The 22,185-nt window shown below is 47.2% G+C and overlaps 1 protein-coding gene across 1 annotated transcript in view; it reads right to left on the bottom strand.

Annotated features, from left to right (window-relative positions):
- Positions 1–13,962: 13,962 nt before the first annotated feature.
- LOC140419477 (uncharacterized) overlaps positions 13,963–22,185 on the bottom strand; it is a 56,478-nt gene continuing 48,255 nt past the window's right edge. Inside the window, exon 2 of the mRNA XM_072503359.1 lies at positions 13,963–16,984. Within this exon, the coding sequence (XP_072359460.1) occupies positions 15,714–16,952 (1,239 nt within the window). The 5' untranslated portion in view covers positions 16,953–16,984 and the 3' untranslated portion in view covers positions 13,963–15,713. The remainder of the gene's footprint in view (positions 16,985–22,185) is intronic.

Raw genomic sequence — 22,185 nt, 5'->3', positions numbered from 1 at the left:
ATTGCGGATCTCTCGATCCAAGGGCGCTAAATACACCCGTTTCAAATTTTATGTCCTCCCTCACCTCTGCGCCCCCCTGCTGCCCGGACTGGATTTCCAGTGCAGCCACCGAAGCCTGACACTGAAGTTCGGCGGACCCTTGCCCCCCCCTTACGGTATGCTACCTTGCGACACTGAAAGTCGCACCCCCCTCGCTATTCGCGAACCTCACTCCCGCCTGTAAGCCCGTCGCCACCAGGAGCCGGCGCTACAGTGCCCAAGATATGGCTTTTATCAAGTCAGAGGTCCCGCGTTTACTGGGAGAGGGGGTCATCGAGGCTAGCAACAGCCCTTGGAGAACGCAAGTGGTGGTAGTCCGGTCCGGGGAGAAGAAACGGATGGTCGTGGATTGTAGCCAGACCATAAACCAATTCACGCAGCTTGATGCGTACCCCCTTCCTCGCATCGCGGAAATGGTAAATCGGATCGCCCAATACCGAGTCTTTTCCACGGTCAACCTCAAATCCTCCTACCACCAGCTCCCCATCCAACCAAAAGACCGCCCCTATACTGCCTTCGAAGCAGCCGGCCGGCTCTTCCACTTCCTCAGGGTCCCCTTTGGTGTCACAAATGGGGTCTCCGTCTTTAAAAGGGCGATGGACCAAATGGTGGACCAGTACGGTTTGCGGGCTACATACCCGTACTTGGACAATGTCACCATCTGCGGCCATGACCAGCAGGGCCATGACGCTAACCTCAAAAAGTTCCTCCAGACCGCCCGAGCCCTTAACCTGACCTATAACGAGGGCAAATGCGTTTTCCACACCAGCCGGCTGGCCATCCTCGGCTATGTCGTGGAAGACGGGGTCCTAGGTCCCGACCCGGACCGCATGCGCCCCCTTAAGGAACTCCCTCTCCCCTGCAGCCTCAAGGTCCTCAAACGGTGCTTGGGGCTTTTCATTTATTACGCCCAGTGGGTCCCCAAGTATGCGGACAAAGCCCGCCCACTCCTAAAGACCACCATTTTTCCCCTCTCGGCTGAGGCTCAACTGGCCTTAAACCGCATCAAGGCCGACATCATCAAGGCCGCTATGCACGCGGTGGACGAAACCATCCCTTTCCAGGTAGAGAGCGATGCATCAGACATCGCCCTGGCTGCTACCCTCAACCAGGCAGGCAGACCAGTAGCGTTCTTCTCCCGAACCCTCACCGCCTCCGAGGTTCGACACTCTGCAGTCGGAAAGGAGGCACAAGCCATTGTGGAGGCTGTGCGGCGCTGGAGACACTACCTCGCCGGTAGGAGGTTTACCCTCATCACCGACCAACGGTCAGTCGCCTATATGTTCGATAACACGCAACGGGGCAAAATAAAAAACGATAACGTTTTGAGGTGGAGGATCGAACTCTCCACCTACTCGTACGATATCAAGTATCATCCAAGGGAGCTCAACGAGCCCCCAGATGCCCTGTCCCGCGGCACATGCGCCAACGCGCAGGAGGACCACCTGCAAGCCATCCACAATGACCTCTGCCACCCGGGGGTTACCCGGCTCATCCATTTCATCAAGTCCCGCAACCTACCTTACTCAAACAAGGAGGCCAAGGCCATGGTCAGGGCCTGCCAAGTCTGTGCGGAGTGCAAACCACACTTCTACCGGCCAGACAAGGTTCGACTCGTGAAGGCATGAGTGACTGAGCGTGGACTTCAAGGGGCCCCTCCCGTCCACCAACCGTTATGCCTATTTCCTCACCATGATTGATGAGTTCTCCCGTTTCCCATTCGCCATTCCCTGCCCCGACATGACCTCAGCCACTGTGATTAAGGCACTGCACAGCATCTTCACCCTGTTCGGTTTCCCCGCTTATATCCACAGCGACCGGGGTACATTGTTCATGAGCGATGAACTGCGTCAGTATCTGCTCAGCAAAGGCATCGCCTCGAGCAGAACGACCAGCTATAACCCAGGCAAGGCTGTAGAGCAGCTTAGAAAGGTAAAAAGCGCGATTTATGAGCATGGGGAGAAGGTTGAATGCTTGTGCAGCAACTGAGGAAGAGGGAAGCGGCTAGGGAAATAGGGAGGGTAGTGGGTGGGGAAGGTAATCTAGTGGGTGATCCAGCAGGGCTGAACAAGGTCTTTAGGGACTTTTATCGGAAGCTGCACACTTCGGAACCAACCGGGGGACCAGGGGGGTGAGGCAATTCTTGGACGGACTGACCTTCCCAAGAGTGGGAAGGTGGACGGACTGGGGGCCCTGGTCAGGATCGAAGAGGTGTTGGGGGGCCTGAAAGTCATGCAGTCGGGTAAAGCCTCGGGGCCGGACGGGTATCTAGTGGAGTTTTACAAACAATTTGCCGGGATAGTGGGGCCGGTGCTGGTCAGGGTCTTTAACGACGCAAGAGACAGAGGGAGTTTACCGCCGATGATGTCGCAGACCACCATCTCGCTCATTCTGAAACGGGATAAGGACCTGGAGGCCGGTGGGTCATACAGGCCGATCTCTTTGATTAACGTAGACGCCAAGTTACTGGGCAAGATTCTGGCGACCAGAATTGAGGACTGTGTCCCGGATGTAATTGTGGAGACCAAACCGGGTTTGTAAAGGGGAGGCAGCTGGTGGCCAACATAAGAAGGCTGCTCAACGTGATTATGATGCCCCCGGAGAGTAGGGAGGCAGAGATAGTGGTAGCCATGGATGCTGAAAAGGCTTTTGACCGGGTCGAGTGGGATTATCGGTGGGAGGTACTAGGAAGGTTCGGGTTCGGGGCGGGGTTCATCGACTGGGTTAGGCTATTGTATCAGGCCCTGAAGGCGAGTGTAAGGACGAACAGGACGACAGTGGACTACTTTAGACTGCACCGTGGGACAAGACAGGGCTGCCCTCTCTCCCCACTACTGTTTGCGCTGGCCATAGAGCTGCTGGCAATTGCACTGAGAGCTTCTAGGGGCTGGAAAGGGCTGGTCCGGGGGGGGGGGGGGGGGGGGGAGAGAGTGGACCATAGAGTCTCGTTGTACGCGGATGATCTGCTGTTATATGTATCAAACCCAATGGTGGGGATGGACGGTATTATGGCAACCCTGAGGGAATTTGGCCGGTTCTCCGGATACAAACAACATGGCTAAGAGCGAGTTGTTTGTAATTCAGGCGAGGGGGCAGGAGAGTAGGCTGAAGGGGTTGCGGTTCAGGCTAGTGGGGGAGAGCTCCGATATTTGGGGATTCAGGTGGCACGGGACTGGGGCAGGTTGCATAAGCTCCACCTGTCCCGACAGGTGGAACGAGTGAGGGAGGAGGTCCGGAGGTGGGATGCTCTCCCGCTGTCATTAGCGGAGAGGGTGCAGACTGTTAAGATGACGATTCTCCCGCGGTTCTTGTTTGTTTTTCAGTGTCTCCCCATCTTAATCCCGCGGTCCTTCTTTAAGAGGCTGAATAAAATTATTCTGGAATTTGTATGGGCAGGGAAGTCCCCGCGGGTGAAGAGGGTAATGCTTGAAAGGAAGAGAGGAGAAGGAGGGCTGGCATTGCCGAACTTCAGCAACTATTACTGGGCAGCCAACATTGCGATGATAAGGAAATGGATGGTGCGTGCGGGGTCGGTTTGGGAGCAGATGGAGGCTGCTTCGTGCAGGGCCACTAGCTTAGCAGCCCTGGTCACGGTGCCTCTGCCGCTTTTGCCGGCACGGTGCTCCACCAGCCCGATAGTGGTGGCGGCTCTTCGGATCTGGGGCCAGTGGAGGAGGCATGTAGGGGAGATAAGAGCATTGGTGTGGACCCCAATATGCGGCAACCACCGATTTGCCCCAGGGAACATGGACGGGGGATATCGACTGTGGAGGAGGGCGGGGATTGTGAGGATGGGGGATCTGTTCCTGGAAGGGAGCTTTCTGAGCATGAGGGCGCTGGAGAAGTTTGGGCTGACGAGAGGGAACGACTTTAGATACCTGCAGGTGAGGGATTTTGTACGCAGGCTGGTGCTGTCCTTCCCACGTCTCCCGCCGAAGGGGAGGCAGGACAGGGTAGTTTCTAGGGGAGAGGTGGGAGAGGGGAGAGTTTCAGACGTTTACAAGGAGCTAATGAGAGCTGAGGATACGCAGACCGAGGACCTGAAGCTGAAGTGGGAGAAGGAGCTCCGGGGGGGGAGGGGGGGGGGAGGTGCTGGAGGACGGTATCCGTGCAGAAGCCCTGAGCAGAGTAAACGCCACCGCAACATGCACCAGGCTCAGCCTGATCCAGTTTAAGGTCGTGCACCTGGCCCACATGACGGTGGCCCAGATCAGCAGATTCTTCGGGCTGGAGGACAAGTGTGCTAGATGCGCCGGAGGGCCGGCTAACTATGTACGCATGTTCTGGTCGTGCCCTAAACTCGGAGGGTATTGGCAGGGAATTGTAGATGTCATGTCCCGGGTGTTGAAAACTGAGTTGGTAATGTGCCGGAGGTGGCAATCTTTGGGGTTTCGGAGGACCCGGGAGTCCAGGAAGAAAGGGAGGCCGATGTTCTGGCCTTTGCTTCCCTGGTAGCCCGGCGACGAATACTGTTAGCATGGAGGGACTCAAAGCCCCCAATGGCGGAGGTATGGCTATCGGACATGGCGAGCTTTCTTGGTCTAGAGAAAGTCAAGTTCGCCTTGAGGTTCGCTACCATGGTTCGCCCGAAGGTGGCAGCCATTTATTGACTTCTTCCCAGAGGAGTAAGCGTCAGCAGGGGGGGGGGCTAGGGTAGAGTAGGGGGATATTGAGGCAGGTCCGTGCATGAACAGAGCTGTGGACTGCAATATGTTTCATGTGTAATTTGTGTCTTGACTTCTTTTTTTGTTTGTACTGTACAATGTCATTTTTTCTATATGCCTAAAATACCTCAATAAAATTGTTTGTTTAAAAAAAAATGAAGTACTTTGAAGTGTAGTCACTGTTGTAATATTGGAAACACTACAGTCAATTGTACATAGCAAGAGCAATGGGAACGTTTTTGTGATGTTGACTGGGGGGGGGGGGAGGACATATTGTCCTGGACACTTGGGAGAGCACCCCTTCCCTCAGTGGGATCCTTGCATCTACTTTAAGGCTAGAGGGATCTTGGGTTAACGTCTAATCTGAATGGCAGTATCCCCATCATAGCAGCATTCTCTCAGAATTACACTGAAGTGGCAGCCTAGATTGAACCGAGTTTCTGGAGTGGAAATTGAACTAACACCCTTTTAACTCAAATGGTATGAATACTGTCACAGAACCATAGCTGACAATTTTAGAAAAGAATATGATTTCTCGAGGAATTAAGGGCTATGGAGAGAGCGGGTAAATGGAGTTGAAATCAGCCATGATTGAATGGTGGAGTGGACTCGATGAGCCGAATGGCCTTACTGCCGCTCCGATGTCTTATGGTCTTAATATTTAGTGTAGGCCCTTTTGAAACATATAGTTTAGTGCCTGAAAACTGCAGTCAAATTATTTATGAAATTAAGGAAAAAGCTACTTATTCCATCCATGGAATTGCATACTGAAACTTTGGCTTAAAGTTAGAAATGTAACAGAATGCAGAAGATCCTTGTCACCTACTGCCAAGAAAGATTGTTGCAGAGTTCACGATGATTTAAGAATTTTGTTCAGCATTTTTAAAACATTCTAGGTAAACAAATGCCAATAAACTCAAGAGGGAGACCAGATGACCCTCCTTATAATGGATGAACTGCTTGATCAGCCAGCTCACAGTTAAGCAGATCAGGCTACCAAACAGCACTAAGGACAATAATCTTTGCAAATTTTGAATGTTTGCATTGTAAGCCGTCAGACCACTTGAGTGTACAAAGTGTAAGATAGTTAATAATGAGTCTGCAGGTGAAGCCAGGTTGTTTCTTACCATTATCTTATCATGATGGTTGGATGGAACACAAAGGATCTAGAGGATCACAAGCTTTACTTTCATGATCGTACATTGTCGTCTGGTGCAGCATATACATGATGATAAATGTTATTGTCACAAGTCCGCTTACATTAACGTTGCAATGAAGCTACTGTGAAAATCCCCTAGTCGCCACACTACGGTGCCTCGGGTACATGGAGGGAGAATTCAGAATGTCCAATTTACCTAACAAGCAAGTCTTTTGGGATTTGTGGGAGGAAACCGGAGCACCCAGAGAAAGCCCACGCAGACACAGGGAGAACGTGCAGACTTTGCAGACAGTGACCCAAGCCTGGAATCAAACCCGGGTCCCAGGCGCTGTGAAGCCACAGTGCTAACCACTGTGCTACCGTGCTGCCCTAGGAGGAAAACAACAGTGGAACTGAATAGACAGTAATCAGAAGTGGAATCTGAAATAGTAAAAATAAAGTCTAAAGGACGCTAGAACTGGTGAGCACTTCAAAGGTAGAGGTCTCAGAAGAACTGGGAGAAGATCAACTTTGCATTAATTGAAATTGCTGAAACTGGAGGCAGATTAAATGGACAGGAAGTCCAACAAGCTCAACCCTTTTCGGTTAAATCCCATTTGGCCACTTTTTAAAATGATGCTGCGTATTTGCAAGCATATGCATAAGAAGTCCATGCAGCATTTTTATTAATGTGAATAGAGGAAAATATACCCAAATTCATCAGCCTCTCCAGAAATATCGAATGCATCTTGAACTAATTTATTCCAACTATTTCAATTACTTTTCATGCAAAATATTACATAAATCTATTACCTTTTCAGTGAAGAAAATTCATATCAGCAAATCATTGTTTTAATAGTTGTGTTTAGCTCCTTTAATAATCTACTACATTCAAGAGTTGATCAGCAAAGATAAACACTATTTTCACATGACATAGAAAACTATTGTAATTTAATAGCTGTTCATACTTGGTTTAACCCAAGTCTGAATTGAGAGATCCATTTCTTGCTTCTAAATGCAGCAGGAGACATGCATCAGTAACAGCAGATATCTAAGTGTTTGTGGTGTCATCTGTTCCTCTACACAATGCCCACATTCTTCGTTTGAAACCCAGTTTAAGAGTTTCTTATTCCTTTCCAAGATGCTGACTCTGCTGCTCCATTGCCCACTTTGCTGAAATTTTATTGCATGCTTCGAGGAATTGCTAAACTTTCTCTTGCAAATTCCAGTTAAACAGATATGCTGTTAGTTGGCGCATTGTGGATGATGGATTTGTCACAGGTGTGCCAGTTGAGATAATTCTCCCATGTTGTCATGCCATTATGTCAGAGACAGACATAGAATTTACAGTGCAGGAGGCCAATCAGCCCATCGAGTCTGCACCAGCCCTTGGAAAGAGCATCCTACCCCACCCTATCCCTTGAACCCAGTAACCCCACTTCACCTTTTTGGACAATAAGGGCAATTTATCATGGCCAATCCGCCTAACCTGCACATCTTTGGACTGTGGGAGGAAACCAGAGAACCCGGAGGAGACCCACGCAGACACGGGGAGAACGTGCTGACTCTGCACAGACAGTGACCCAAGCCGGGAATCGAACCTCGGACCCTGGAGCTGTGAAGTTAATCTGGAGAAGCTAACCACTGTGCTACCGTGCCGCCCCTAGGGATAGGAAGACATCAACATTAATGTTGTAGATGGGAACTGCACATCCCCCTCCTCTTTCCCCACTATCCTACAATTTGTTTCCCCTTCAAGTATTTATCCAACTTCCCATTTTGAGCGTCCCTATTGACTGCTTCCACTGCCCTTTCATAGTTCTGACAGCACAGAAGGGATGAGGACCCCCAGGTTAAGCAGCAGTGGTTGGTAATTTTTCTGACCCAACATTTATCTCTCAACGCCTAAAATCATAAATTACAGCCCAGAAGGCAGCTATTGGGTCCATTATATTAAATCAGCTAGCTGCAACTCACCTTGCCCCACTGCAAGTCTTTCCCTTCAGGTAATTATCCAATTGCCTTTTGAAAGCCATGACCGAGTTGACCTGCACCACATACTCAGGCAGTGCATTCCAGATCCCAACAACTTCCTGCATGTTTGATTTCTTTTACCACTCTCTTAACAGCGGTGTCCTCTGGTTCTTGATCCTTCCACCAATGGGAACAGTTTCGACATTCCTACTTTGTCCAGACCGCTCATTATTTTGAGCACATCCAGCAAATCGTCTCTCAATCATCTGCTCTCTCAGAACAAGCCAGCTACTCCAATCAATCCACCCTGAAGTCACCCATTCCTGGAACCATTCTTGTAAATCTTTTTCTGCATCCTAAAGTGTGGTGCCCATAATACTTGAGGCCAAACCAGTGTTTTGTGAAGATTCGCCATAACTTCTTTGATTTTGCCCAGTGTATAAAGCCCAGAATCCTATTAACCACTAATAATAATCTTTGCCACAAATAGGTTTACATTAACACTGCAATGAAGTTAATGTGAAAAGCTCCTAGTCGCCACAAGGTAAATGGTGAGATGTCTTCACTAGTGAGAGAGTCTCGAACAAAAGGACCTAGCTACAAGATAAAAGGCCGGTCATTTAAAATTGAGATGCACTGAAATTTCTTCTCGCAGAGGGAGGTGAATCTCTGGAACATTCCACCAAGGTGGTAGAGATTGGATCATTAGAAATATTTAAATAATAATAATCTTTATTGTCACAAGTAGGCTTACATTAACACTGCAATGAAGTAACTGTGAAAATCCCCTAGTTGCCACAATCCGGTGCCTGTTCGGGTACACAGAGGGAGAATTCAGAATGTCCAAATTATCGAACAGCACATCTTTCAGGACTTGTGGAAGGAAACCGGAGCACCCAGAGGAAACCCACGCAGACACAGGGAGAAAGTGCATACTCCATATCCAGTGACCCAAGCCAGGAGTCGAACCTGGGATCCTGGTGCTGTGAAGCGACAGTGCTAACCACTGTGCTACCGCGCCGCCTTCAACCTGCCCTGCCACCTTTAATAATTTGTGCATGTATAACCCCCAAGTTACTCTGCTGCTGCATCCCCATTACAATTTTATCTTTTATTTTATGTGTATACACCTGTGTGATATCACAGGTAAGAGAATGGTAGACGCATTTTTCTCGCTTCTACCGTTGGAAGCGAAGGCTAGGTAGTGAAACAGAATTTGCGGGAAGTAAAGATTAGTGGTGTAAATAAAAACAAATTGAAATTCTAAATTAAATAAATTCTAATTAAATAAAATAGGGATGCAGGACCAGGCGATGTGTTGTAGCTGTAACATGTGGGAGTTGGTGGACGCCATTGTGGCTCACAGTGACCACATCTATAGAAAATGTTGGTTCATCGAAGAACTTTGGCTCTGAGCTAGTGTCTGAGCTTCAGACATTGCAACACATTAGGGAAGGGGAGGAGTTATCCCTTAGATTAACTGACTAAATTCTGTCAATGGTCAGGGACAGGCGGGTGTGACTGTGAGGCAGGTAGAGGGATCCAAGGGATAACACTGCCTCAGTCCTAGTCGCTGTCCAAAAGCTATGGGATTCTTGCTCCTTGTGTGGACGAGAGAGGAAACTGTAGGGAACATAAGCAAACTGACCACGGCACCGTGGTTCAAGGAGCCGTTCCATTTAGGGGGGAGAAAAGACAAATGTAGTCATAGTTGAGGATAGTAGTCAGGGGAAAGACACTGTTCTCGGTTGCCAGCAGCAAGAGTCTCAAAGGCTGTGTTGCCTGCCCAGTGCTTGAGACATCTGCTCTGGACTGGAGAGGAACGAGCGTTAGAAGGGGGAGGATCCAGTGGCCGTGGTCCATGCAGGCACCAATGACATAGCTAGAACAGGGAAGGAGGTTGTGTATGGGCAGTTTGAGGAGTTGCACTAAATTAAAGAACAGAACCTCCAAGGTTAGAATCTCTGGATTATTACCTGAGCTACATGCAAATTGGGAATAGGTATGTAAAATTAGAGAGATGAATATCTGACTCAAAGACTGGTGTGGGAAAAGTGGGTATCGGTTCGTGGGACATTGGCATCAATACTGGGGAAAATGGGGGTTGTACCGTTGGGATGGCCTATATCTGAATCATGCTGGGACCAGTGGTCTTCCAGACCAGTGTTCTTCAAACTTTTTTTTCCGGGGACCCATTTTTACCAACTGGCCAACCTTCTGGACCCAAACCCGGCCAACCTTCGCGATCCACGCCAGCTGACCTGCGCGACCCACCATTTTCTCTTACCTTGTTTGCTGCTGACAAAAATGGAGGAAATGGTTTTGGGTCCCTTTGGCCCTCTTACACGCTCCTCCAATGGAACTTGTTGGATGAAGGTGAAGCCTTCCAGTGTCGGAAAGTATGGAGTCTCCATCTGTCCAAAGTTCTGCATTTTATTCCGGTAAAACTTTATCAAATAAACCTCCCCGAACTTGTAAAACAAAAAGCGGCCGCACTGTGCATGCGTGCCAGATCATCGGAGCGCATGCGCACACCACAGTGCGGCCGCATTTATTTTTACATGTTCGTGGCCATTTTGAAATGTGACCTCTCAAGAGGAAATATCAAGGGCATGTTTGAAGGATACTGCAATTATGGGAGATTTTAATCTGCATATTGATTAGACAAACCAAACCGACAAGGGTAGCATAGAAGAATTTGTGGAGTGCATCAGGGATTGCTTTTTAGAGCGTTCTGTTGTGGACCCCACCTGGGAGTAGGTTATTTTAGATTCGGTTTTGTGTAATGAAGGAGGAATAATAAGGGATTTTGTAGTTAAGGATCCCTCGGGGGAAGGTGCTGGCTACGAGAATTGTGGACTGTGTCCCGGGGGTGATTCATGAGGACCAGACGGGATTTGTGAAGGGTAGGCAGCTAAATACAAATGTGTGGAGGCTCCTCAATGTGATTATGATGCCCTCGGTGGAGGGGGAAGCGTAGTGGCAGCTATGGACGCGGAGAAGGCCTTTGATCGGGTGGAGCGGGAGTATCTTTGGGAAGTGTTGCGGAGGTTTGGGTTCGGGGAGGGGCTCATCAGTTGGGTCAGGCTGCTATATAGAGCCCCAGTGGCGAGTGTGGCTACGAACCGGCGGAGGTCGGAGTACTTTCAGCTGTACCGGGGGACGAGGCAGGGGTGCCTCTTATCCCCCTTGTTGTTTGCACTGGCAATTGAGCCGTTGGCCATGGCACAGAGCAGAGGGAGTCCGGGAAATGGAGGTGATTGGTCCGGGGGGGGAGGGGGGGGGGGGGGGGGGGGGGGAAGAGAGAGAGAGAGAGAGAGAGAGAGAGAGAGAGAGAGAGAGGAACACCGGGTGTCATTGTATGCCGACGACTTGTTGTTGTATGTGGCGGATCCAATGGAGGGGATGGCGGAGGTCATGCGGATCCTTCGGGAGTTTGGGGACTTTTCGGGGTATAAACACAACGTAGGGGAGAGTGAGCTCTTTGTGGTGCATTCAGGGGACCACGGAAGGGGGATAGACGAGCTACCACTGAAGAGGGCGGAAAGGGGCTTTCGGTACCTAGGGATCCAAGTAGCTAGGAGTTGGGGGGCCCTGCACAAGCTCAATTTGACACTGTTGGTGGAGCAGATGGAGGATTTTAAAAGATGGGATATGCTGCCACTCTCACTAGCGGGTAGGGTGCAGTCGGTCAAAATGACAGTCCTCCCGAAGTTTCTCTTTGTCTTCCAGTGCCTTCCCATTATGATCCCCAAGGCCTTTTTCAAACGGGTAAGCAGGAGCATCATGGATTTGTGTGGGCGAATAAGACCCCGAGGGTGAAGAGGGTGTTTCTGGAGCGTAGCAGGGACAGAGGGGGGCTGGTGCTGCCAAATTTGTGTGGCTATTATTGGGCAGCCAATGTGGCGATGATCCGTAAGTGGGTAATGGAGGAAGAGGGGGAAGCGTGGAAGAGGCTAGAGATGGCGTCCGGTGTGGGCACAAGCCTGAGGGCGCTGGTGACGGCACCGCTGCCGCTCTCGCCGACAAGGTACACCACGAGTCCGGTGGTGGCAGCGACGCTGAAGATCTGGGGGCAGTGGAGGCGACACAGGGGCGAGGTGGGAGCCTCGGTTTGGTCCCCGATTCGGGAGAATCATCGTTTCGTCCCGGGAAGGATGGATGGGGGATTTCGGAGCTGGCATCGGGCAGGGATTAGAAGAATGGGGGACCTGTTCATCGATGGAACGTTTGCGAGCCTAGGGGTGCTGGAGGACAAGTTTGGGCTACCCCTGGGAAACGCTTTCAGGTACATGCAAGTGAGGGCATTTGTGAGGCAGCAGGTGAGGGAATTCCCGCTGCTTCCGGCACGTGGGATTCAGGACAGGGTGACTTTGTGTGTATGGGTTAGAGAAGGCAAGGTTTTGGTGATTTACCAGGAGCTGAAGGAAGAGGAGGAGGCCTCGGTGGAGGAGTTAAAGGGTAAGTGGGAGGAGGAACTTGGGGAGGAGATAGATGAGGGTCTGTGGGCTGATGCCCTGAGTAGGGTTAATTCTTCCTCCTCTTGCGCCAGGCTCAGCCTAATACAGTTCAAAGTTACTCACAGAGCGCATATGACAGGGGCGAGGTTGAGTAAGTTCTTTGGGGTGGAGGACAGATGTGGGAGGTGCTCGGGGAGCCCGGCAAATCACGTCCATATGTTCTGGTCGTGCCTGGGTTTTGGAGGGGTTTTGCAAGGACTATGTCCAAGGTGGTGAACGCCCGGGTCATGCAGAGCTGGGGATTAGCATTATTTGGGGTATCGGACGAGCCGGGAGTGCAGGAGGCGAAAGAGGCCGGTATCCTGGCCTTTGCGTCCATGGTAGCCCGGCGGAGGATTTTGTTACTGTGGAAAGATGCGAAGCCCCCTAGTGTGGAAGCTTGGATCAATGACATGGCAGGGTTCATCAAGCTGGAGAGGATAAAGTTTGCCTTGCGAGGGTCTGTGCAAGGGTTTTTCAGGCGGTGGCAACCGTTCCTAGACTATGAGTTAGGAAGAGGTCAGCAGCAGCCCAGGGGCGGGGTATTCCCTATTTGTGTTTTCTACTGTTATAGGGGGGGTTATTGTATTTGGGGGAAATCCAATGCACAATTTCTGCTTGTTGTGTTTTTGTTTTCTTTTTCTTGTTTGGGGGGGGGGGGGGGGTTGGTGAAAATTTGTTGAAAAATGTGAATAAAGATTTTTTTTTTTTTTTTTTTTTTAAAAAAGGATCCCTGGGTTAGTGACCACAATATGATAGAATTCCACACACCGTTTGAGGGTGAATGCCAGAATTCCACACACCGTTTGAGGGTGAATGCCATTGCTCCATAACCAGTGTCTGCAACTTTAAGGGCAATAATGATGGTATGAGAGAGTATCAGAGAAAATCAAGGGGCTAAAGGCAGACAAGTCGCCAGGACCCATGAACAGCACGCCAGAGGTTTCTAAATTTGCCGATGATACGAAAATAGGTGGAAGACCATGGTGTGATTCAGCAACAGGATACAGATAGACTGGATGACTGGGCGAAAACCTGGCAAATGGAGTTTAACGTGGGGAATTGTGAGGTCACGCACTTCGGTAGGAGAAATCAAAAGGCAGATTATCCAAATGGAGAGAGACTGCAGACGAGTCTATTTCAGAGGGATCTGGGTGTTCTACTGCATAAATCACAAAAAAACAGTAGGCATGCGCAACAGGTAATTAAGGCGGCAAACGATATTTTGGCCTTTTTTTGCAAAGGGGTTGGAGTTTTAAAATAGGGAGATTTTGTTGCAATTGTGCAGGATGTTGGTGAGACCTCACCTGGAATACTGCATAGTTTTGGTCCCTTACCTCAAATAGGGGAGAGTAACAATGGAGGTAGTCCAAAGGAGATTCACCAGCCAAATTCCTGGGATGAGGGGGTTGTCCTATCAAAAAATTAAATAGTCTGGGTCGGTATTTCTTGGAGTTTAGAACAGTGAGGGGTGACCTTATTCAAACATGTAAGATCCTGAGGGGGCTTGACAAGGTAGATGGTGAGATGTCTGCACTAGTGGGAGAGTCTCGAACTAGGGTACCTAGCTACAAGATAAAAGGCCGGTCATTTAAAATTAAGATGCGCAGAGTGAGGTGAATCGCTGTGGTGGAGACTGGATCATTAGAAATATTTAAATAATAATCTTTATTGTCACAAGTAGGCTTACATTAACACCGTAATGAAGTTAATGTGGAAAGCCCCTAGTCACCACATTCTGGCGCCTGTTCGGGTACACAGAGGGAGAGTTCAGAATGTCCAAATTACCAAACAGCACGTCTTTTGGGATTTGTGGGAGGAAACCGGAGAACCCAGAGGAGACCCACAGAGACACGGGGCGAACGTGTAAACTCCACACAGACAAGTGATCCAAGCTGGGAATCGAACCTTGGGACTCTGGAGCTATGAAGCAACGGTGCTAACCATGCCACCCACAAAGTGGAGATGGATAAATATTTGATAGATCGAGGAATAGAGGGTGATGGGGGTATAGCCCTCTATGAGGTTATGATCATATTGAATGCTGGTGCAGGCTTGAAAGGCCTGGTGGTCTACTCCTGCTTCTAATTATGGTCTTGTGCAGTATTCTCTCCTTGTTCTTCCTACCAAAAGGTATCACTTCACACTTCTCTGCATTAAATTTCATCTTGCTCGTGAACACCGGACAATGTCCTCTTGAAGTCTATCACATATATCCCTATTCCCAATACTTTCAAACTTTGTGTCATTTGCAAATTTTGAAATTGTGCCCACTATCCCAAGAAAAGCAGGTGTTGTACTGACCTCTGGAGAACGCCACTATATAGCTTCTTCCAGTCTGAAAAACAATCACTCAACATTATTCAGTTTCCTGTTTTTATACTCATGTTGCCATTGACTCTATTTCATGGGTTTCAACTTTGCTGGCAAGCCTGTTACGTGGCACATTTTTTGAACATCATTTGGAAGTCCATCCAAAACAGATGATCTTGCAGTGTACTCCTCTGTTGGTGGGACTTTATTGCTTGGAAATTGGCTATCAGGTCTCCTATATTACAGCAGTGACTACACGTCAAAGCATTGTGGGAGGTCTGGAGTGGCGCGATATCAATTCATCAGCGATTCCGGTTCTGTACCTTTATGGATTCTGTAGTGAATAAACTGAATGCTTCAACAAAAACAATCTGGAAATTGCACTCATTTGGTTCCAATTCAAGCTTCCCCTAAAATTTGTATACATGATCAAAAGCGTTAAATCTTCCATCAAACCAGAGCAATCTGGCAGTAAATAGAACATTGGTTTATTTTTCTTCTTTCCATTATAAATTATTCTTCACTTGCTGCAGTTTTCTTAACAGTTTAAAAAGGGTTCACCAAAAATAAGCATTTTCAAAATCAGCCTTCCACCTTTGAGTAACTACTTTAAACAAAAACCATACTGAATTATTTAAATCTTGTCTATTGACTGTGCACCCAAGAACATTAGCAACATTTGAACAGTTTTCCTGAACAATAACAGTTGTCATAATCTCAGACTTTCTCCCTGGAGATATTGTCATTATTGTAGGCAGGGTCAGATCCTGGCAAATTGAATCTTGAACCAACATCATGGAAAACAAACCTTTTTATGGGCATAACTCAGTTAAAATTCCAATATTCTGCATTGGTTCAGCTGAGTCCCCTCAATTGCAGTTATATTGCTAGTGTAATGAGCAGAAACTCTACCCTCTGATATTAACTTCTCAATCATAATGATGTGATGATGCCAGAAGAAGGCAGTGAAAAACTAGATAGTCATCACACTTGGCTAATCTGTATGATGGACTAAAAGCGTTCCTAAATGTTTAGCTGAATAGTTTCTCAGTGTTAATATGGCCAAGAGGAGGCAGTGAAACATTTCTACCTGGTGTGCATGTGTTGATGTTTCAGGAGACTTGATGAGAGTGTGAACACCTTGCCGCACACTTCGCATTTGAATGGTTTCACTCCTGTGTGGATGCGTTGATGCCTGGTCAGAGAAGAGGAATCAATGAAGCATTTTGCACAAACATCACACTTAAAAGGTTTTTCGCCTGTGTGGATGCGTTGGTGCTTCAGGAGACTTGTGGACACAGTGAAGGTCTTCTCACACACTTCACATTTGAATGGTTTCTCACCGGTATGGATGCGTCGGTGCTTCAGGAGGTTTGATGACTGCGTAAAAGTCTTGTCGCACTGCTCACACTTGAATGGCTTCTTACCAGTATGGATGTACTGGTGTGATGCAAGTGAGGAGGAGGAGACAAAACGCTTCTGACAGAGGTTGCACTGGAATGGCTTCTCACCAGTGTGAACTCGCTGGTGATTGGTGAGGTGGGTGAACTGGATGAAACCCTTCAGACAAATGGTACACTGGAAAGGCTTCTCATCTGTGTGTGTTAGCTGATGGATTAGCAACTGCGAGGACCTGCTGTAGCCCTTTCCACACACTGAGCATTTGAATGGCTTCTCGCCCGTGTGGATGTGTTGATGAGTTCTGAGTGAAGAGGACTCTGTGAAGCGTTTCTGACAGACGTCACATTGGAAGGGCTTTTCACCTGTATGAGTGCGTTGATGCTGCAAGAGACTTGATGAAACCGAGAAGGCCTTTCCACACACCTCACATTTGAATGGCCTCTCACCTGTGTGAATTCGATGATGTTTCAGGAGACTCGACATGTGCATGAAGACCTTGTCACATATCTTACATTTCAATGCATCCTCATTCTTGTGGAAACGCTGATGAGCAGTGAATAAATATAACTGTTTGAAGGTCTTTTCGCAACGAGAACATTTAAAATCTTCATCGTGCACAGAATCTTCTGGAAATGTGGTCAGCTTATTACCAGCCTTGCAAGTTGAAGGTATCTGCATCTCCTGAAGTGAAGAATCTCCAATAGCATCATCTTCTAAAATACTCTTTTTGGTAGTGTTGCTGAATGGTTCTGGTTCCGAAGATGTAGTATTGGTTCCCTGACTATCTGAATTTGTTGAATACAGTTTTCCTTCTTGACTGCTTTTAGTTTGAGTAAGGCTGTTCAGAAACTTTATACTTTCTCCCGAATCACTTATATGGAATCGTTCTTGATGCAGTGATGGAGCTCTAATTGTAGTGTTCATCCTGCTCGTCTGTTCTAGGCAATATGTTCCTTCTGCAAAACAAAACAACCATTTATTTCACTCACAATGTTATGTTCTTTACAAGGTCCTTACTCCCCGCTGCGATAGATTTGAGCGCAAGCAAGTTAGTTTACTGGGTTATGTCCTTTCATTAGCTTCCACCCTCTGACCAATACTTCCAACAATGATCTGTGAATTATAAGCATGAGTAGACTTCATGCTGCATTGTTGTCCCCCCTGCTCCAGGAGCGCTAAAGGAAATGGTTGTCGCCATTTCTCACTGGCAGAAGTTGGAAAACTCAGCACTGAATCATGACAACGTTACATTTCTGGATCTATTCTACCATTGGCACTTTTGTGTTTTGTGGATCCTTGATTTTAATCACTCCGCAAGTAAGTTCTGGTATTTCCTTCCTAAACCTCTTTGCCTCGCGGCCCTACTTTTGGTCATTTTTCATATTTCAATGCGGTTGTGACAAATCTTGTTGAGAAATTCTCCTGCGAAATGTTCAGATGAGTTTTACTATATGGCAAATGCTGTAAAAATGTATGTTAGTGTTGTAAGCTGAAGGCAGATTGTGCCACCCAAGCAAGTGCGGTGCGCACAATTTCTAATGATAAACCTGTAGCATTTGGTGCAGCTCAATCATTATATTAATGTTCAATAATAACAGATTGTGTGGGTGCTTTCTAAAAAAACATTCCTTTTAAGAAAAGTTAAGAGGACAAATTTTAAAATCTCTATTCCAGTAAAGTTTATATTAAATATATATATATATTTTTTTAAGTATCCTGGGCGGAATTCTCTGACCCCGGGACGGGTCGGAGAAACGCCAATCCAGAGAATCAGCGCCATTGGCGCTGCCATGGTCGGCGCGGCGACGGTCGGGGGCCGCTCTACACAGCCCCCCCCCCGGCGATTCTCCACGCGCGATGGGCCGAGTGGCCGTCGAGATAGGCAGAGTCCTGCCGGCGCCGTTCACATGTGGTCCTACCTGGCGGGACCTCGCCATCCATCCATCCTGCGGGGTGGGGGGGGGGCCTCCACCGTGGCCTGGCCCATAATCGGGGTTGGCTTCTCCTGGTGGGGCCTCTTTTACTCCACGCCAGGCCCCTGTAGCTCTGTTGTGTCGGGACCGGTGCGGAGAAGGCAACTCGCGCATGATGCCAGCCGCAGCACTCATGCGCAAACCCGTGGCGCCCGTTTGACGCCAGTATCAACAGCTGGAGCTGCGTGAGTCTCTCCAGTGCCGTGCTGGCCCCCAAAAGGGTGCAGGATCGCTGCTCCTGGGGGCCTGTTGACGCTGTCGTAAAACACGATGGCGTTTACGATGGTGTCAACACTTAGCCTCAGGATCAGAGAATCTCCCCCCTGCATATGTGTACGTATCAAAGAGGAAAAAATGACTTATACATCTGTTGTACTTTTGTTTGGATTATAGAAACTTCAGAAAGTTTAATGCTGCAAGACTTAGTATCTTTTCTCAGCCTAATTTGAGCTAGAGTCCAATTTTCAAAGCAAAAACACTACTCATTATCACCTCTTCTGCTGATAAAATTTGAATGTTTACATTTTCTAGTTAACACCCATTAATAGGAACATAAAAAGTAGAAATACAGATACAAGAACACCGTTATATCATACCTTAGTAAAAGACCCAAAGTATTTGACAGGAGCATAATCAGACAAATTCAAAAGAGGAACAATTAGGACAGATGACTAAAGTTGCAGCATTTGAAGTGGGTCTTTAAGTCAGAAACATACAGATAAATTTACGTTCAGGAACTAATCACAAAACACAAGTCTTTGCATTGTAAGCAACTTACCAGTGCTGTCAGACCGAGGATTTCCATTTTCTGTGTGGTAAGGCAAGATGATACAGTGACCAAGAAACTTGTTGCCTCCAAGAGCAAAGTGATCAACTCACTGCTCCTCAGAACAAAGGGCACTCCCCAAATTGTCAAATTCCTGCAGCCTCATTCGTGTTGTGAAATTCTGACCCCAGTTCTACCAAGAATCAGGACCATCAAAGCTCTGGACAACAACCAATGCAGTGAAACTCCATTTGCATTGCATAGAATTGCTAAAACCTAGGGTCCTGAATATTCACTGCCCAGCTCAATGGTTATAACTACTGTTGCTGATTTTCTCCTTGGTTCAATTGCTCTGTTTTATTACCTTTGCTCTCGAGTCGCCAGGTATCTTTTTGATACCGCCACGAGGTTCAAGTCAGAGTAATGATCAATAACCCAATACACTGATTAGTGAGATTCAAATCAAAGCACATTTATTATACACAGTAATCGCTACTCATGCACAAATTCTACGTCTAAGCTACTTCTATAACTAACAGGCCTATACTTAACTTCGGACTGGCCCACTAGGTCAGGGGAACAAATGGCCTTTCTTTCGGGTTCTGAGTCTGCGGGATTCGAAGTTGGTACGGATTGGTAGCTAGGAGCGCCCATCTCGTAGCGAGCGTTGAATTAAGACTTACTTCTGTCGGGAGTCACTGCACCGGTCACGGTCAATGTTGGTTCGTGTTGCTGGGTGACCTGGGCAGGACGCAGAGGTGAAGAGAGAGCGATTTGAACTTGGGGCTCAACTCTTATAGTCCCCAGGGGCTTCCCGCCTTTCTGGGCGGACCCTATACCTGGTCCCAAGTGATTGGACTTTGTCCCAATCGCTTGGTTCGATTTTCTCCAATACTGGAGCGGTTCTCTGATCGATGGGCGGTCTTGAGGTGCTCGTTCACCTCCTTTGTGTTGGCTCCTGCTGGTGCCGAGGAGTCTGGCTTTGCTTTGTGTCCAAAATGTTACCTATTGTTCCCGGGGATTGCTCATCAGTATGCAGATGGCTGCTACTTTGTTATGCTGATGGTCGCTGGTATCGATGTTGTCTGGCCTTTGGAGAGGTAAATACACAGCAAACCTGCAGCTGCTGGTTTCTGTCTATGTTGACTGACTTTCCCATCAGCCTTTGCCGTTCGCCATTTTAAATCGGGAGTAGGCCAATTTAGGTGGCTACACTATGGCAGGATAAGAGATTGAACACCGAGTGGAGAAGCCTGACCTCCACCAGAGTTTCAGGGCTCAGTCTACTTGCATAAAATAGGTGGTTGCCTATTTGAATGGGCACAGGGTGCATTATGGGCACTCCGGCATTGTACTTACAGTAAACATGGCATCCAGAAAGTTACCTCCCACTTATTTGAAGCACGAGAGTTGCTTTCCTTCTTTGTTCTCTTTTACTCTTGCTCCAAACCCAATATTTCCCCACGGGAGATTTTCACTCCCCAAACCAGAATAATCTATATACTCAGTTTCCATTCATTGGTTTTGCTTTGCTTCTGAATGTGTCACCTGACCTTTGATCCCTGCAGTTTTCATTTAACTCAGGAAATAATTAGTTTCTCCTTCTGCAACACCATTTCCACGTGGTCTCACATGCAGGCTGATATTGTAATCTGATGCCAATTTTCATTGAACCTGAGGCACATATTCTATATCTTTTCCCATCTGAGAGCACTGTTGCCTAACATTCTGATGTTTTTGTAGTCTAGATTCCCATTTACTTTGCGCTTTTTTTATCCTTCATTTAATTTCCAAAAACCTACTGGTTGAAAAGCCAGTCGGATTCAAAATATAGAACTAGCCATAATCCTTTCCTCCAGCTGGTGTAACATCCTCTACATGAAACCACAAAATCTTGTCACTACCTTTTGCACCATTGTTCCTGGAAAATACTTGGTAATCCTGCACACCAACAATGTCCACAGAGACACTTACTCACCCAGCAATGCCCTTTCAGTTAGTTTCTGCTTTAATCTTGGAGTGGGAAAGTGAATGCACAAATTTACACTTTATGTCTGCATACCCATGTGAAAAATGTTGCTATTACAATTAATTGATCAGATTTCAAAATAAGTGTAGTGGTAAATAGCAATTCTAAAGTAGGGAATTGGTTTGCTAACAAAACAATGAGTTGGCTTCCTAATAATCCTGGCTGGCTATATACTCCCTTTATCAATCATTTAATAAAACAATTATAGTCACACATTAATCATTAAAAAATGAATGATGCTGTTTGTGTCACACACCAGATTAACAATGTATTCCATTTTGTTCGACATGTTAACTGCATACACAAGTCAAACAATTTCCTTAAGCAGTCTTCAATTTTTAAAAATAAATTTACAGTACCCAATTATTTTTTTTTCCAATTAAGGGGCAATTTAGTGTGACCAATCCACTTAACCTGCACATCGTTGGATTGTGGGGGTGAAACCCACGCAGACATGAGGAAAATGTGCAAACTCCACACAGTGACCCAGGCTGGGATCAAACCAGGGTCCTCCGCACCATAAGCAGCAGTGCTAACCACTGCACCACCATGCCGCCCAGTCTTCATTTTTTTAATGAAATCATTGAAGTTTCAGAGTAAAGCTTAGAAATAATTGTGACCGACCATAATGTTGTCAATATGTGAAAATGTGTTTTCTCTTAATTCCAAAGCTGAAGGTTTTTAGAGTTGGCATGTCTGGGCAGCATCCACAGTGAATGACTGCACCCTGATTGCTTGATAATCAGAGAGCCACAAGGAAGACGCCCCAGAAATCTCTCTCATTCCAACTATTCCCAGTCTCTCACTGGAGGGGTGAGTGAGGAGTTTGTTTACAAAGAAGAACTGAGATCAGGAACTCTCCATCTGCAAGAACATGAGGTCCACTCACCACAGCTCAATATATTGCTCATGCGAGCTATCAGGTTTTGTTTTTTAAGTGTTGCTTTCGTTCTCATGAGGTTTTATACAGCTTGCTTGAAGAAGTTGACTTATTGGAACATTTATTAAATCTCCCAAATGGCCTTGTTGTAGGAAGACACCTGATTAGTATTTATTAACACCAATCAATCTATTAGGGAAGTTAACATCTAATTGAAGGGATTTGTAGTGTAGTACAGTATACTAAAGCAATTTTCATAAAGATGTCAGTTAAAAACTGATGTGGCACCATCTTCAACGGTTAGCATAAGGGTTAAGCAACGTGTTCCAGTCAATTCAGATTTCAGTGACCTTAAAAAGTGGTCCTAAGACACAATCTACAGCAGTCAGCATAAAGTTTAACAAACATGTTTTCCTAACTCGGCCCAAGGTCCAAAGACATCTATTGGGGTCTGGCAGCAAGTAGGAAGGGATCCATAGAAAACTGTAGGGTAGGGCACATTTATTCTG

Source organism: Scyliorhinus torazame, chromosome 1, assembly GCF_047496885.1.
Source record: "Scyliorhinus torazame isolate Kashiwa2021f chromosome 1, sScyTor2.1, whole genome shotgun sequence".
Lineage (NCBI taxonomy): Eukaryota > Metazoa > Chordata > Chondrichthyes > Carcharhiniformes > Scyliorhinidae > Scyliorhinus > Scyliorhinus torazame.
Note: the sequence above shows the minus strand (reverse complement) of the source record. Positions and strands in the feature narration are given on the sequence as shown.